We start from the raw sequence: 16,115 nt of genomic DNA, 5'->3' as shown, positions 1-16,115 counted from the left end.
GAACTTAAGAAATCTGAAACAGTGCCTGTAAAATCTTAATGGGTGCACTAGCACAGGCTTGTAACAAGCTTGTTACAGGCCAGCCACAAACTGCTTTGTCTCTTCCATCCACTTCTAAGTCCCTGTTAGCTGAACTTGGCAGCATCTGTTGTTTCCTAGCTTTTTACAAAGGTGAACAGACCCTAATGATAACAGGGCCAGGAGAACAAGAGGTTAGCACAAAACAAAGGTTGGAACCCTAATTCCTGCAGGCTACAGAGACCTGCCAAAGTCTCTAACATGGTCACTAAAATGACTGGAGCACAAGATGCATGAGGAGAGGCTGAAAGGTGTGTTTGTCCTTTAGAAGGTACAAGGTAACACAATTTTCTTCAAGATAAACGTGTTGACAATCAAATGCTGGCACAGGGACCCAGAGAGGTGATAGAATCACCATCCCTGGAGATATCTGTAACTTGACTGGACACAGCCCTGCACAAACTCATCTGGCAGGACTTCCTTTGAGCTGGGAACTGCATTTGGTCACCTCCAGAGGTTCCTCCCAGGCTACATGTATGGCAGTTGTAGGGGGACAAGGGGAACACTTCACTAGTGAGTTGCATACACATTTACACAGCAGAGGAGCCTGTGGCCCCATCCTGTGTCCCTTCATCTTTAGTCATTCTGTCCAGCCCTGCTTTTATTTTTCTCCCCATTAAACCTTATCTTTTCTACTCCATCTCCTTCTCCTTCCCCTTATTCATCTCATCCCAGTGTCTCACTTTGCTCAGTCCCAACTTACCTCATCTTCACCAAATCCCAGCCTCCTGCTCCAGCCCCACTTCTCTTAAACTACCTAGTTAGCATACCAGGTTTTTACACCCTAGCTCCTAAGATATTTTCTGTGACTTACAATCAACTAATCACCTTCCTCACTTCAAGAGATGTCCTCCCCTTTCTCTTGGCTCACAGCAGTCTTTTGGTTCCTCACTACTGCTGTCTACCAGCTGATGGTGTCTACATAACTGTAAGTGGTCATATTGTGCCATCAGATGAAAGCCAATTTAAACCCTCCTGCTGCTATATGCTGCATTTCATTAGGATCAAGCTATCTTGTAAAGCTCTATGTGGTAAATTGAAATATTTCAAGACAAGAGAGTACAGCAAGGGACAAACTTCAACCTCCTGCTGAAGGTGTTTGTGTATGAGTTTACAAAGCTATAATGGAGGTCAAACATTTACCAAAAGATTTACAGTAGAACAAGATATGCAAGACTTCACTATTAACCCCCCAAAGTTCTTCCATCTAGCTTTATTTGTTGTTGTTTTCTATAGAACAGGATTTTTTCAGAGAAGTGAAACCAACACAGACTCCCTGGAGGTTGGTGGCCCTGCCTGTGGCAGGGGGGTTGGAACTCTGTGATCCTTGGGGTCCCTTCCAACCCAGACTAGTCTGGGATTCTATGATATAAACAGAATTTCAACACAAGATAATTTGCAACGCTTTGACTGGGCAGGACTTGATGGACATACTCAAGATTATACTTTGTTTATGGCCAGAAGGCCAGCCATGCACCAACCCAGGGGAATAATAAACCAAAAAGGAAAAAAAAAAGGTTGTGTAGCAGCTATCCCACTCAAGGACAGTCTTGCAAAACTTTGCTCATCCAGTTTTAAGCCCAAGAATGTTTCTCTCAACTACAGGAGATCACAGAATCACAAGGTTGGAAAAGACCTTTAAGATCATCAGGTCCAACCAATGTTGTACTAAGGCACAAGTGAATTAGTCCTTGTGCTACTCACCCATTGTAAATCCCCTGTACAGCTGCAGGTAAGCAGTAAAGAGGCGTCCCAGACACGTCAGCACTTTCCCACTAGTTTCACCCCCATAGATTTCATAGCAACAGTGGACCAGGCCATAGGCAGAGCTGCCAAAGTGAGCTTTGTCCAAGACTCCACACAGTAATTCCCCATTTCTAATAATGACCTGAAAAATAAGACACAACTGATCAGGAAAACAGCAATATGGATCTTCCTAGGAGCTCTGCAGGCTGTTCTGTATAATCAGCATGGAAATAGGTTTAAGTTTAAAAAGCCCACATATGGGTGAACAGCTACATATGGTCAGGCGACCTCTACTTCCAGAATTTATAGTAGAAATAAAGCTTCTAACACCATCTGTATTTTCCACTTTTGAAGTCAAACAATGGTCTAACAAAACCAGATGGAACCTGTATCAGTCAGCACCAGAACAGGCTTTTTCCTGACCTCCAGGCCTACCCTCTAATCACCACCTCCTGGCAGTAATCGCTTCTCAGTATCTGTTTTCCACTTGGCCATCCCCTTGCTGCCCTTCCCGTTCCTCTGCTCCACGCACTGTTTTATCACCATACACCCCAGCCCAGCCTCCAGAGCTGTTGCCCCAGCTTACCTGAGATTCACACATTGAATCAAGATTCAGACCCCCCTTTGCAGGTCCCTTCACCCAGGCTTTGCCCCCAATCTTTGCCTTCCCAGTCAGATTCAGCGGGATGTGTTTTTCTGGAACGATGTTTATTAACAACGTAGAAATAACCTATAAAGAAGCAGGAAGAGTGGCAGGAACCATTTATTCCTTATATTCCCTTCTCAACATGAAGAATTTGGCACAGAGGAGAAGAACAACATCCTCTATGGATTTTTTGTCCCACTGAAGCAGAGCTTTAACAGCTCAGAAATCTTTTACAAGACAGGAATATCTTCTTGCTGCTCTAGCCTTTGAGAGATCAATAAGCTGAGACACATCATTACCCAGAAACATGGCACCAAAGATTTTTTTTCCCAATAATTAGATATACATGCATATTTAAAAAAAAAATATAATCATTGTCTGTTGGAGAAAAAACTGGGAGAGAATTTCCCCTCTGCAATGAGACATAATACTTGGATTGAATGTTAAACTCTCTTAGATAACAGAAAAGGAAGAACTCACTTGTGCTTCCCAAATATTACGTCAACCTAATGATCATCTCTACCAAAAGGTCAAACACACCTACAACCTCTAAGTTCAGAAATTTCAAAGCACTGAGTGGCACAACTTCACTATGATCAACAGCTCCCTTCTCTGCTCCCATGCCTGTAAACTGCAGGGCTCTACTTTTATCTGCAACAGTGTTCAGAGAAGCAACTAGCAGCACTGCTCTAATACTGCCATTTCAAATGCAAGGTGACTCTCACAGCTCAGTCACACACACCAAGATCTATGTGGTGTTGATTAGGTGATGGGATCTGGCTTTTCAGCAACCTTCAGCAGCAGAGGTTTAAACATTAGCATTCTGCTTACTTTGGCACCACCCACATTCCTTAACCCAGTAAATTATAAACTACCTGCTTTCCTGTCCATAATCTCTGCGGTTTCAGAATGGCAGGAGGAAAGATTTTAATCCTTCCTTTTTTGTCTGTTAGTCCTCTGTAAACAAGCTCCATATATTGTTCTCTGGTGAAAAAGCAGCTCCGGATTGTCATGCTGACTCCAGAAACCATGTGATCCTGGATCAAGCCAGGGAGTGGCTTCCCATCCTGAAGAGAGAACATGAAAAAGGGTTGAGGGGGTAATAAGTTGTGTCCTAGCAGCTCCCAACATCACTCCAGTGGGAGAAAAACAATCAAGTCATTTGTAAATAACAACTCTTCACAGCACAAGTCTCTACAAAGTCTTTTATGGACACTGAAAGGAACAGGATTGTTTGGACATGATGTGCTTTTTCTAGAAGAGAGCAACTGAGTCTGAGTGGATGAGAAGCAAGAAAAGGTCTCAAGAAGAAGAATCTGTTGAGGGAAAGCAAGACTGGCAGGAAGCAGAGACAGAAAAGGAAAGAGGAATAGTGAAAAATAAGTAATAATTTCAAAAAATAATGAAACCAAACTAATTTATTATTAGACAACACAAAAAAATATCAAGCAATGTGGAGGAGTAGGTTTATGTGATCGTTTTTACTTACCTTTGGAACTAGATACTGTTCATCAGTAAAGGCTAAGGTGTAGGCCTCTGCTCTCCCCAGCTCGCTCTGGGGAAAGTGGGCATTCATTTCATCACCATCAAAATCAGCATTGTAGGCCTTGCAGTTGGCATAGTGGAGCCTCAGCACTTTTTCCCCAGGCAGGATTCTGGCCCGGTGGGCTTGCATGGAGGGTCTGTGAAGGGTGGGCTGGCGGTTCAGTAAGAGGACATCTCCGTTTTTAATGTGCCGACACACCTGCAAGGGAATTTTGGTTGCTGCCTGTAAGGTGCTTCCACACATGCCTCCCAGCTGGAGTCCTGTGTCCAGAGCTGGGGCCCCAGGACAAGGAAGATGTGGGACTGTTGGAGAGGGGTCAGAGGAGCCATGGAGATGATCAGAGGGCTGGAGCAGCTCCCCTATGGAGAGAGGCTGAGGGAGCTGGGCTGGGTCAGCCTGGAGAAGAGAAGGCTGTGGGGGGACCTCACTGCAGCCTTCCAGTCCCTGAAGGGAGCAGAGGAACAGGAGGGGAACCAGCTTGTTCAAAGGGCAGAGACTGGCAGGACAAGAGGGATGGATTAAAGCTAAAGGAAGGACGGTATAAAACAGACAGGGATGTCCTATTACTTTTACAAAGCCACCCCAGGTGTAGGAGGACTGCACAAGCCCTTTCTCATACTCACAATCTTCAGTCCTGCCTGGGGTGCACCTGAAGAAGGAGTGAGAAGCTGCTTAGCTATGGCTTCCCTCTGGGTCAGGCTGCTGGCGCTCAACACCGTGCGAGATCCATCTTCATTAATGACCATGGAGGCCCCAGGGTGAACCTTCGGTCCATTGATGACAGCCTGCCTCAGCTCTTTGACATTCCAGGGTGTAACAGGCTGAGGATAAGTCAGTTTGGTAGCAAATACCTAGAGAGGGGGGGAAAAGAGGTGAGAAATATCAAGTTGTTGGCTTAAAACAGTACTAAGCCACTGAGAAAACAATGGAAACATAAATTACTTTAAGCTCTTGGATGTATCTACCAAATAAATACATTTGTTTCAAAATCCTGTACCATAAGAACAGAAACTATGTCCTTTTTATGATCTTTCATAAAAAGGAAAACTCAATTAGCAATTAAGAAGAAAAAAAAACCCCAAGAATAATCTTAGATTCTGCAAACAAATAAATACAGAGAAAAAGCCTCTTATCACCAGGTCCACAACTTGCAGATAGGCAAGCAGAAAAGATGTTATCATGAAAAGCTCCAATTCAGGCTTGGTGTCATCTCTGTGGTTAAAAAAATCATTAAGGATGAATGATGGTGGTGATGTCATGTTCTTCATGGCAGCCATAGCTGTACAGCTGTACAAAGCCCACAGGAAAGCCAGGATCTCCTTGGAAAGTCTGTACCAATTCATAATCCCAGGAAGCAAGCACTGCTGCTTCTTTTTAAATCCTTTTTCCCCAGATGTGGTGTTCAGTGTAACAGCATGAATTTCCTGCTCTTCAAGGCTCCTTTTTTATCAATATGCAGAGGGAACACACAGCTCTGACACACTGTGAGGGAAAGAGAGCCAGAAACTCTGCAATTTAAATCGTAGTCTTTGTAGCTGGAAGTGTTAACAGTGAATTCAGTCACCAAAAACCCAACCCCCCAGCCCTTCACTTAATTCTTACCATAGGGATGCCAATCTCATTGGTACCAATGTACATATCAGGGCAGATGACTGATCGAGCAGCAAAATCCACACGCTTCCCCATCATGTGCTTGCGGAACAGCCCTTCCTTCTTCTCCAACAGCTTTGAAAACACATGACAACCATTGAAACGTGCAAGCATGCCACACCACACAGATTCCCCACACATTACAAGGATGAGCCTCATGAAAACAGCAACATAACCACCACAAATGTTTCACTTCTTTCTTAATCCATCAGCTTCTCTTGGTTTCAATGCCTGTGAGCCGCCAAGTCTCTGCGACTCTGCCTGCTACCCACCTGACGGATACCAGGGTATTTCTCTGTCATTAGTTTGTCCATGTCACTGTCAAACACAATGTTGACATGGCTCTGAAGGCGAATCCAAGCGTTGTACAGCTTATCTGCGATGGTCTGTCCTGGAATCGTTGTCAGGATAGAATGGTCCAGGGGTTCGGTGTTCTCTCCAGTCTCCTACAGAAAGCAAAATTAGAAACTTAAGAAATGCTTTTTATTTACTGGGCTGAAATCATAGAATCACAGAATCACAGGGGTTGGAAGGGACCTGGAGAGCTCATCGGGTCCAACCCCCCTGCCAAAGCAGCTCCCTAGGACGTATCACTGAGATAGGCGTCCAGGCGGGTCTTGAACATCTCCAGTGAGGATGACAGTGTTCAGTAGAAAATGGAACATTGGCCACTATTTTGCACCTCAGTAAACAGACAAATTAAAAAAATAACAACTTAAAAAAAACCCCAAACCCCTAACCCCAAACAATTAACAATGCAATCTTTGTTTTCAGATTGATTACAGCCAAGTGCCTCAGACAGGTCTGCTGTCATGCTTTATAAACTGACCTGGATGGGACACCTCCAAACACTACAGCTACATATACCAGTGGAATTTTAAAGGATGATTGCTAATCAGTAAAGTAAGTGACAGTCCTCTTTCCAAATTAGATGGTTTTGGTGGGTCAGTCTGTGCTGTGAATCACGGTGCTACAAGAAAGTCCTAATCTTATATAAAAAATATTATAAGCCCAAGAGCTTTTATTACCTACATCCCTTTGTTTTCACAGTCTGAAAGTCTTCAGGCCAGTCACAGTGGAAACACATTAACCTTCTCTCAGGCCAAAGGTTTTAAGAGCATATCTCCATCTAGTGGCTAAACTCTGAGTAGCTAAAAACGTTTTAAAAGCGTTTTCCACTTGGGATGTAAATCAAGTTCAGCTGAAAACTAAGTCCACTATCAAAGAGCCCTCTGTAATACAATTCATGAACAAAACCAGAGAGAGGCATGGTAACACATGTTATTTACCACTATCTGGCCATGTGAATGAGTAATTAGCAACAAGCTTTGTCCCGAGGTGATGTTATTGATGAGCTTTTAGGTTCTGTTTAGATATCAATGGTCAAAACCAGTAACGATCACGACTGGCACAACTAGGCACAGAAAGCAAAGCAGCTTTATTCCCCCATCATTTTTCAGTTGATGAGATGCTGGAAAAGTTTAATGATGAACTGTTTGTGCCATCCATATTTCAATCTCCAGCAACAGGACATAAGAAGGACATTGAGGTCCTGGAGTGAGTCCAGAGAAGGGCAACCAGGCTGGGGAAGGGGCTGGAGGGCAAATCCTCTGAGGAGCAGCTGAGGGAGCTGGAGGTGTTCAGCCTGGAGAAGAGGAGGCTGAGGGGAGACCTTCTCCCCACCTACAACTACCTGAAGGGAGGGTGCAGAGAGGTGGGCGATGGTCTCTTCAGCCAGGGGACAGGAGATGGGACAAGGGGCAATGGGCTCAAGCTGCCCCAGGGCAGGGGCAGCTCAGCTGGGAGGGAAAAGTTCTTCCCTGGCAGAGTTGTGGGGCTGTGGCACAGGCTGCCCAGGGAGGGGCTGAGTCACCTTCCCTGGGTGTGTTTAAAAAAGGGTAGATGAGGTGCTCAGGGATCTGGTTTAGCTTGGGATGGGAATGGTTGGACTTGATGATCTTAAAGGTCTTTTCCAACCTTGGGATTCTGTAACAGGAGCCCGTTATGTCTCACATACAGTAATAAAATACAAAAACCATGACTGAAGGAATGTTTTTCCTTTTGCAACAAGCAGGTGAGTGGAAAGAGGTATGAGAAAAATGCCAAAACAGTGACACCTATGGAGAACATCTCAACAACAACCAACAGCCCAGGCAAAAACTGTTGTTTGGAACTCAACCCACACACCCAAAAAGCAAAGAATAAGACAACCAGCAAAACTTACTGCTTGGATTTCTTCTTCTGTAATTTTTATTGGCTGGCATTGTTCTTTTGCCATGAAAACCAAGAGCTTTCGTATCACTTTGGCATCCTTCATGACAGCCTGCAAGTTCACTGTCTGCCCGTTCGTGAAGAGTCTGTCCCCAACACGATTCACAGGGCGGTATCTGCAGCAAACCAGAGTGATTAGAGAAGATTAAAGCCACATGAGAAACCTCAAACATTCTCAGCTAAGTCTTCAATGCATGAAAGATATTCCCTATAAATTACCAGTGAGCATCTAAATATTTGTGCATTTTACTGGGACAGTCATAAAGGAGGAATGGTTCTTTAGCAAGAATTCCTACCACTATTGCATAGTTAAAATAGTCAACAGTAACTTAAAAATGTATTTTGGGATTTTAATAATTAATATTTAATATTTTGTATCTATATAAATAGATTATTAATATAAATTGTGTATATATTATCTAATGTTTGTATAAATAGATAATGTTTATAAAAATATTACAAATATTTGATATTTAATGCTTTGATAAACTCATGAAAAGTTATAATAAAGCTTATAATCAGTAAATGGGATGGAATTTTTATTTATTAATTTATTTTTACACACTCCCCTGACACTTTAGCAGACCAGTGTACTATAGATATCTGCATCTCTAACTCCTACATGCACTGAACCCCATGATTTCTACAGAAGTTTTTTTTAGGGAAAGTTTTACCTTGAAGGTGGAACCACAAGCAGATCTAAAAAAAACATGTCTGGGCTGAATCCTGAACTCTCATGAGGATCCATCCCAGGGAAGAGATAACGCAAAAAAAATCCTAAAAAGATACCAGAAAAGATGAGTTTATCACTGGTATTGTTTGGGAATCCAACCCCCTCCCACCCAGATGCATTTGGTCAATCCAGCCCAAAAGAATCCAAATTAAATAGGAGCAAACTGTTTAAAAATAAAAAACATTTAGGCAGACTTTAGAAATAAACTGCAGATTGACAGTACAGGGAACTCAAGAGACTGCTAAATAGAATCACAGAATCACAGGAGTTGGAAGGGACCTCCAGAGCTCATGGGGTCCAACCCCCTGCCAGAGCAGCTCCCCAGCTCATATTGCACAGGGCAGTGTCCAGACAGGGCTGGAATCTCTCCAGAGATGGAGACTCCACACCCCCTGGGCAGCCTGTCCCAGGGCTCCCTCACCCTCACTGGGGAAAAGTTCTTCCCCATGTTGCTGTGGAACTTCCTGTGCTCCAACTTGCAGCCATTGCCCCTTGTCCTGTCCCCACAGACACTGAAAAGGGGCTGCCCATTTCCCCTGCATCCCATCCTTCAGATATTGATAAACATTAATCAGGTGCCCCCTTAGTCTTCTTCTCTCCAGGCTGAACAGCCCCAGCTCACTCAGCCTTTCCTCACAGGGGAGATGCTCCAGGCCCTTCAGCATCTCCGTAGCCTCCTCTGGACTCTCTCCAGGAGATCCCTGTCTGTTTGATCCCAGGGAGCCCAGAACTGGACACAACACTCCAGGTGGGGCCTGACCAGGGCAGAGCAGAGGGGGAGGATCCCCTCCTGTGCCCTGCTGCCCACACTCCTCCTGATGCCCCCCAGGATCCCATTGGCTCTCTTAAATACACTCTCAGTCTTTAACCAACATAACTGTGAGCAATATTAGGTTCAGCACCATACAAACACCACATTCTCTGTAAATAACAACTGTGATTTGTGGGAAGCTATGATTTGAGAATAGCTGATCAAGCTACTAACTGAGTCCAGCTCTCTGCATTCACTGCCAGTCCTCTCGTTGCAGCCAGGAGCCCTTAAGACAGAAGGCAAAGATTTGACAGGGAATTCAGGTGGAACATGTGCAGACTTTGTCCACTGAATGACACAAAAAACAAAGTTAACACTGCTCTTAACAACCATCACCTTCATTCTTCCACAGAGCCAGGATGTATTCTTTGGCAGTCATTGGTGTCAGGTATCCTCTCTTCCCTAACTGGCTTTCATCAATAGCTGAAAAATTAAAAAAAATACATAAAATATTTATTTACCTCAAAAGTTTGTGGGTTTTTTTTTCTCCTTACAGTGATAAGTGCTTTCAGCTCAGAGAAGGAATGGAAATACAGAGAAAATACACTGGCTGACATCTACATTGAAGTATTGTTAATGTATTTACTTTGGGGATATGAAATTAACCCAGGATGGAAAAGGCCATTTCTGTAAGGGTTATCCCTATAACTAACTGAAACAAAACTCAACACCTACAGTGTATGCTTTATTTGATTAATGGTGAGCTGGACCCCTTCTTCAAATGATCTCATTCAAGCACTACCAGTAAGATCAAGGTTCCCATGAAACACCCAGCTGGATGAGACAATAGTGACAGTCAGCAATCCATCTATAAGTCAGAGTCTGTGCTAGCTGTATCTTGGCAAGGAAAGAAAACACAACACATGGTTTTGCTACTGAAAGCAAAAAGTTTGTTGGTTTTTGGGTTTCTTTAACACAGAGATTTTATGTTCCAATTTCCACTTCTCCTGCAGGCCAGCCCCTTGTGTCCCAGGGAAGCTGGAGTATACAGCTTGAAATAAATCCCCATGATTCTTCCATGACCTCAGCTAAAGTTTCCTACGGTTCTTTTGGCTAAAGGTCCAGAAATACAGATTTTCAGAGGCACAAGGTTGGAAAAGACCTTTAAGATCATCAAGTCCAACCATTCCCATCCTAAACTAAACCATATCCCTAAGTACCTCATCTACCCTTTTTTTAAACACATCCAGGGAGGGTGACTCAACCACCTCCCTGGGGAGCCTTTATTTTCATTCAAAGCTTCATTCTTTCATACAGAAAACCTTTCCATCCTGTAAACACAAACATACCAACCCATTCCAAGGTTAGAAGCACTCTCTCTGAGACTCAATACAATGAGCAGCTGTGGCAGAGGCTCTGCAGCATGTACATCTTGTTTCAGAAGATAAGACTTCACTGAAGTGAAAGTCACCAAGAGGTGTAACAGCCTTGGGTTTTGTACACTGCCAGGAAGAAGACATTTCTTGCCCACACTTCAGCTGTGATTGTTAACAGAGACTGCAAGAACATGCCTGGTTTTGAAGCTTTATGTGCTCTAAATCCAACAGCTCCACAGGCCCTCCAGACCAACTCTTTCCACTAGCATAATAAAAGCATGTCCCAAACTTTGGGCAGTCCTAAAGGGGCTCAGATAAAAAAGCCCAAAGCAGTACCCTATAATTTAACAGTTCTCATTCAAAAGCAGTAACACTGGGATATACAAACTGCCCTGCCTCTGCTGCATGTGTTACTGAGAGGATGCTAAGTGTGCTGTGGGTAGGATGTTAAAACAGAGGTCTGACCTTTCCTCTTCAAAGCCCATCACTGGCACTGTGCTTCTGCAGCCACAACTCATTCTTTAATTTAATTTAATCCAGTATTCAAACCACAGAGTAGCAAATGGAATAAGCTCCCTATATAAAGCTTTTCTATGGGTTAAACAGCTCACACACAAAATGCTTCAACTCTACCTGGTTGTGTAAATGACCAAGGATAGAACAAGAGGGAGAAAGTGAATTTAAAGTAATTCAAACACTAGCTTAATTAAGCCTGGAAAGTGTCATCTGCTTTCTTTTCTGTCTTCTTTAAGAGGAAATTCTTCTGTAAGAGTTAAGATGACTTGATTTTCTTTCTGAAGTAAGGTTGGTCATCTTCCACCTAGTTCATTTTTCATCTAAGTCTCTCTATTTTAAAAATGGAGCAGAAAATTGTGTACCTGCTAAAAATGCATGCCCCAAAGCCACACTGGAGCTGACATAGATTCTACCTGTATACTTCTTTTTCCTGACATGTAGACACTTAAAGCTGCAAAAGCACAGAAGGCTGGCAAATAGGGAAATGCAATGGAGTCAGGTACTCCCATGCTGCTAAGTTTATGTTTTTGGGTGGGGGTGTGTTATGAATTGGTCACAAGTGTGCATAGTCACTGCTAAGAGTCTGTGCACCTTAAATACAGGAAAATAAGTGCAAACATCTTTGAGAAGAAGACAAAACATTTTACCTGCTGGCTCCTGCAGAGCACCTTCCTCTCCTGACTTGTGCAACACAGTGGAAGGATAGGTTACTGTCAGCTTGCTGTTATGCTCTTTTCGCACTAGTGATCTCCTAGATCTTCAAGGGGGGGAAAAACCAACCCAAAAAAACCCCCAAAGACAGATAAAAATTAATGCATATGATCACAGCATTTACATTTACACTGGCTATTTAATTCCACAGTTAAACTTACTTGCAGTTTGGGCATTTCTTTGAACTCATGTGTGTTTTCCAGAACTGTGCTATCAGTCTGTTTCTACACTCACACACGTTTTTGACCTGAGTAAAAAGAAGAAACACAACAAAAAACACCTCAACTTAAAAATGTTACAACATCTGATATGAAGAAATCATGAAACACTGCATGATTAACTATCAACACAAACATTATTAGCACCAAAGCACACACATCCCTGTACTGATTTGATTCATGCTCTTGAAGGGAGCAGAGTAACAGGAGGGGATTCAACTTTTTGAAAGGGTAAATGGCAGGACAAGGGGGATGGATTAAAGCTAAAGGGAGAAAGGTTTAGATTAGATATTAGGGGGAAGTACTTTCCAGAGAGTGGTGAGGGGCTGGAACAGGCTGCCCAGAGAGGGGGTGGGTGCCCCATCCCTGGGGGTGTTCAAGGCCAGGTTGGCTGGGGCCCTGGGCAACCTTGTGTAGCTCCAGGCCTGGAGGTTGGTGTCCCTGCCTGTGGCAGGGGGGTTGGAGCTCTGTGATCCTTGGGGTCCCTTCCAACCCAGACCATCCTATGGTTCTATGATATGATTCTATGATCTCTAGGGTTCTTCCATCATCTTCCTGTATTTGCTGGAAACATACACTTCTCAATGCTCATGAAATTACTTTTTAAAATCATTGCATATATAGTCTTGGCTTTTCCAGTTAGTACTGAATTTTAAAGCTTTTCTCTACTGATGATTTGAGAAGTTGGAAGGTCTCTAAATCTAAGGCAGTTCAGACTTCCAGGACAAAATCTAGGGTCCACACAGTCAAAGACACACTTTATTCTCACACTACTCTTTTGAAAGGACAAAACCTGAAATCCCAGGAGAAGCACTTGTACTTACATTTGAACACTCATCTCTAATTTGGTAGCTTTGTAGTATTTCCTCAACATGGTGATTTAATTCTTCTTCAATTTCTGAACCTGTAGCATCTGCACACTGCTCTAAAAACTAAAAGGAGACAGAATAAAGTAAATCTAGAGCTATCCTAACTTAAAGAGGACTATCAACTCAAAAAGGAATGGAGAAATAGACAGTACTTGCCCTGTTCAGAATGACTTCAAGATCATGGACAGCATGAAGCAAGCCTTTCTCCAGAACCTTCAGCTGGCTCAGCAGTAAATGAACCACAGCTCGAGTACATGTCAGCATGTGGCAATTCAAACAAGAACCTCGAATCAGAAGGTATAATTTCTGGAAAGGAGGGGAAATAAAGTGATTAAAACTCTGCTCTACACTAGGGTTCCCACACCCCATGTGCATGGAATAACTGCAAAGCTACAAGCAGCATGCACCTGACCTCCAGATACAGCAAAACTTCAGATCATTTTTATTTTACTTATGAAAATGGATGGATTTTCATCTATTTTAGCATTTTTCAAGTCCCTCCTGCTGCCAAACTTACAATACTATACTCTTCCATTTACTTGGTGTAAATGTTACATCACTCACCATATTCTTGGGTCTTAACCACACTGACCTAGTTTGCTGGCATAAACTACTCTGGAATAAAGAGGGTTTACTGGGCAGAATGTACAACACAACTATTCCACACTCAAGCAACCTGCCCTGAGTGTCCAGGAAGCACTTGGACAGCTGCTCATGTAAGTTTGTAATAGTAGTTTAAAGGAAACAGCTAATAATTTTTATTGTGCCATCTACTTTTAATTAAGGCATGAGACCCTGCAGCCAGTCACCCAGTTTAAATGACCAACAATCCCCCTTGTTTGTTAATAGTGAGTAAAATAAACTACAAAAAGTAGTACTTTGCAAAATTCTAAGGAGTCTATTTGTACTAAAATATCACAACACAACAAATCCTTTCTACTACACCTCCTCTTATTACAGTAGACCTACACTTGAACTAGGAGACAAGAGAGATCTGGGCACTGTTACCATTTTCAAGGACTAAACTGTGACCCCCAATACCCATTTCACCAGCAAGGCAACAACTAATCATACATACATCAAAAAACAGAGGATTGTAGACAGTCAGAGGCAGTTCTATATGGCCAAAATGACCTGGGCAGTTGCTGAAGTTCTGCATGCAAGTTGCACACACTTCTTTGGAGTCTGGAGGTCCCAAAGCCAAGTCATACAGTCCATTAATGGCTGGATTCCCCACATTATCCAAATATTGAGGGTTTGTTATGGGTTTTACACTCAGTTTCCTGAAGTTGAAAGAAAAGAACAAATAGCAGCAGCAAACAGCAACATTATATACATTTGAAAAGTACAACTAGAGTTGACATTTATATCTACAGGATCTTTTTTTATTGATAAAAATGTCATTTTGAAGGCAGTTTGTCCACATAATAGCAATTTCTGTATCATTAATGTAATTAATTGGGTACAGTCATTCACACCACAGTAAGTAATTATTTCTTTTACATCTCTAGCCATTTTATTAATAAGATAACTTTGCCTGTGTGTCCACTCAAGCAGCAGGAGAGCTATAAAACCAACAAAAAGACCCAAACAGCTGCATGCCCATGACTATAGGCAGTGCTATCATCACACCAACACTAAAGACAGCTCTCTAGAAGCCCAGGAGAGACAACCTGCTGGGAAGAAAACCCAAACCTGTGAGACAAAGACCTCAGCTCTGTGATACTTCTGTGACTCAGGAGAGTCCAAAATGCCCTCCCAGAGAGGTCCTGCATTAATTGATGAAATACTTAATTGTGAAGGTGGCTGTGATTTCAGTTACATCGTTTCAAGTCCTTTTCTTGTTTCAGATCAGCCCATTAACTCACCTGTGCAGATGTCTAGACACAGAACACCTGGAGCAGCCAAGGAATTCATGGCTTATGCACGGGGCTACAGGTGGGCACTGCTCTGGTACACAAGAGTTGACAACTGTGGCACAAACTTGAGTTTCACAGACAGGCTGTGGAGTCTCCTTGGCTGGAGACATTCCAGACCCACCTGGATGTGTTCCTGTGGGATTTAGTCGGGGTGAAAGGCTGTGGAGTCTCCTTGTCTGGAGACATTCCAGACCCACCTGGATGTGTTCCTGTGGGATTTAGTCGGGGTGACCCTGCTCTGGCAGGGGGGTTGGACTGGATGACCTTTCGAGGTCCTTCCCAACTCCTGATGCCCTGTGATTCTGTGATGCTTACAGCGGTGCTAAAGCACCTGAAGGCTTTTCCCCTCATTGAAAGCAGCAAGGAGCCTTCCATGCCTGACACTCGGGATCCTGCCCACCCTGGAACACACCCAGCCTTACCATGGCTCCTCCAGGCTCTGACAGGTGCTGAGGTGCAGGGATGGGGGGAAAGACAACCCCCCCTTGCCCTTCAGCTGTGCCCTGAGGCCTCTGCCCCTGGCAGCACATGTAAACGGCCATCTTCTCCTATCCCCGCTGCCAACGAGGGGCTCTCAGAGGACGGGGGCTGCCTCCCTGCCTCCTCACAGACCCTCTCCCCCCGCACCCCCCAGTCCCACACAAGATACTCGCTCCCCTTCCCGCTCCTCCAAGACCTCCCGCGTCCCCAGCCCATAAAACGGACCTGAGACCCCCGCCACAGAAAGCCCATCAGCCCCCTAACCCTGAACGACCAGGAGCGCTCAATTGCCGCCATCCCAGTAGCCGGTGAGGGCCCCGGCATAGCCAGACTACGTGTCCCAGCAGGCCCCGCGCCCACAGCACGCAGCGGCCCGCAGGGCGCTCTCGCGCAGGGCACGCCGGGAGTTGTAGTCCTCGGCAGCACCCTCCGGCTCGGGGAAGAGGGCAAGTCGGCGCCTGCTGCGGGTCCTCACCTGATCTCCTCGGCCGTGTACATCCCGAAGGAGAGCCCAACCAGCCGCCGCCACGGCACCACTTTTGGTGGCTTCATGGTGAAGGAACGAGACTCCCCCAGCCAACGCTTCACCCCTCGCCACAACCCGC

General features: G+C 44.2%; 1 protein-coding gene across 1 annotated transcript in view; it reads right to left on the bottom strand.

Moving 5' to 3' along the window:
- Nucleotides 1-16,062, bottom strand: part of POLR1A (RNA polymerase I subunit A) — a gene marked incomplete at its 5' end in the record, with an annotated part of 37,288 nt that extends 21,226 nt beyond the window's left edge. Inside the window, 16 exons of the mRNA XM_084263595.1 lie at nt 1,783-1,966; nt 2,411-2,554; nt 3,346-3,537; nt 3,960-4,214; nt 4,640-4,867; nt 5,619-5,741; nt 5,939-6,112; nt 7,891-8,053; nt 8,612-8,714; nt 9,818-9,904; nt 11,961-12,070; nt 12,186-12,271; nt 13,067-13,174; nt 13,268-13,417; nt 14,190-14,394; nt 15,986-16,062. Coding sequence (XP_084119721.1) covers nt 1,783-1,966; nt 2,411-2,554; nt 3,346-3,537; nt 3,960-4,214; nt 4,640-4,867; nt 5,619-5,741; nt 5,939-6,112; nt 7,891-8,053; nt 8,612-8,714; nt 9,818-9,904; nt 11,961-12,070; nt 12,186-12,271; nt 13,067-13,174; nt 13,268-13,417; nt 14,190-14,394; nt 15,986-16,062 — 2,389 coding nt within the window. The remainder of the gene's footprint in view (nt 1-1,782; nt 1,967-2,410; nt 2,555-3,345; nt 3,538-3,959; nt 4,215-4,639; nt 4,868-5,618; nt 5,742-5,938; nt 6,113-7,890; nt 8,054-8,611; nt 8,715-9,817; nt 9,905-11,960; nt 12,071-12,185; nt 12,272-13,066; nt 13,175-13,267; nt 13,418-14,189; nt 14,395-15,985) is intronic.
- Nucleotides 16,063-16,115: the final 53 nt, after the last annotated feature.

The sequence above is a fragment of the Gallinula chloropus genome, assembly GCF_964237585.1.
Source record: "Gallinula chloropus genome assembly, chromosome: 4".
NCBI lineage: Eukaryota > Metazoa > Chordata > Aves > Gruiformes > Rallidae > Gallinula > Gallinula chloropus.
The sequence above is the reverse complement of the archived record's forward strand: the minus strand, read 5'-3'. Positions and strand labels throughout refer to the sequence as shown.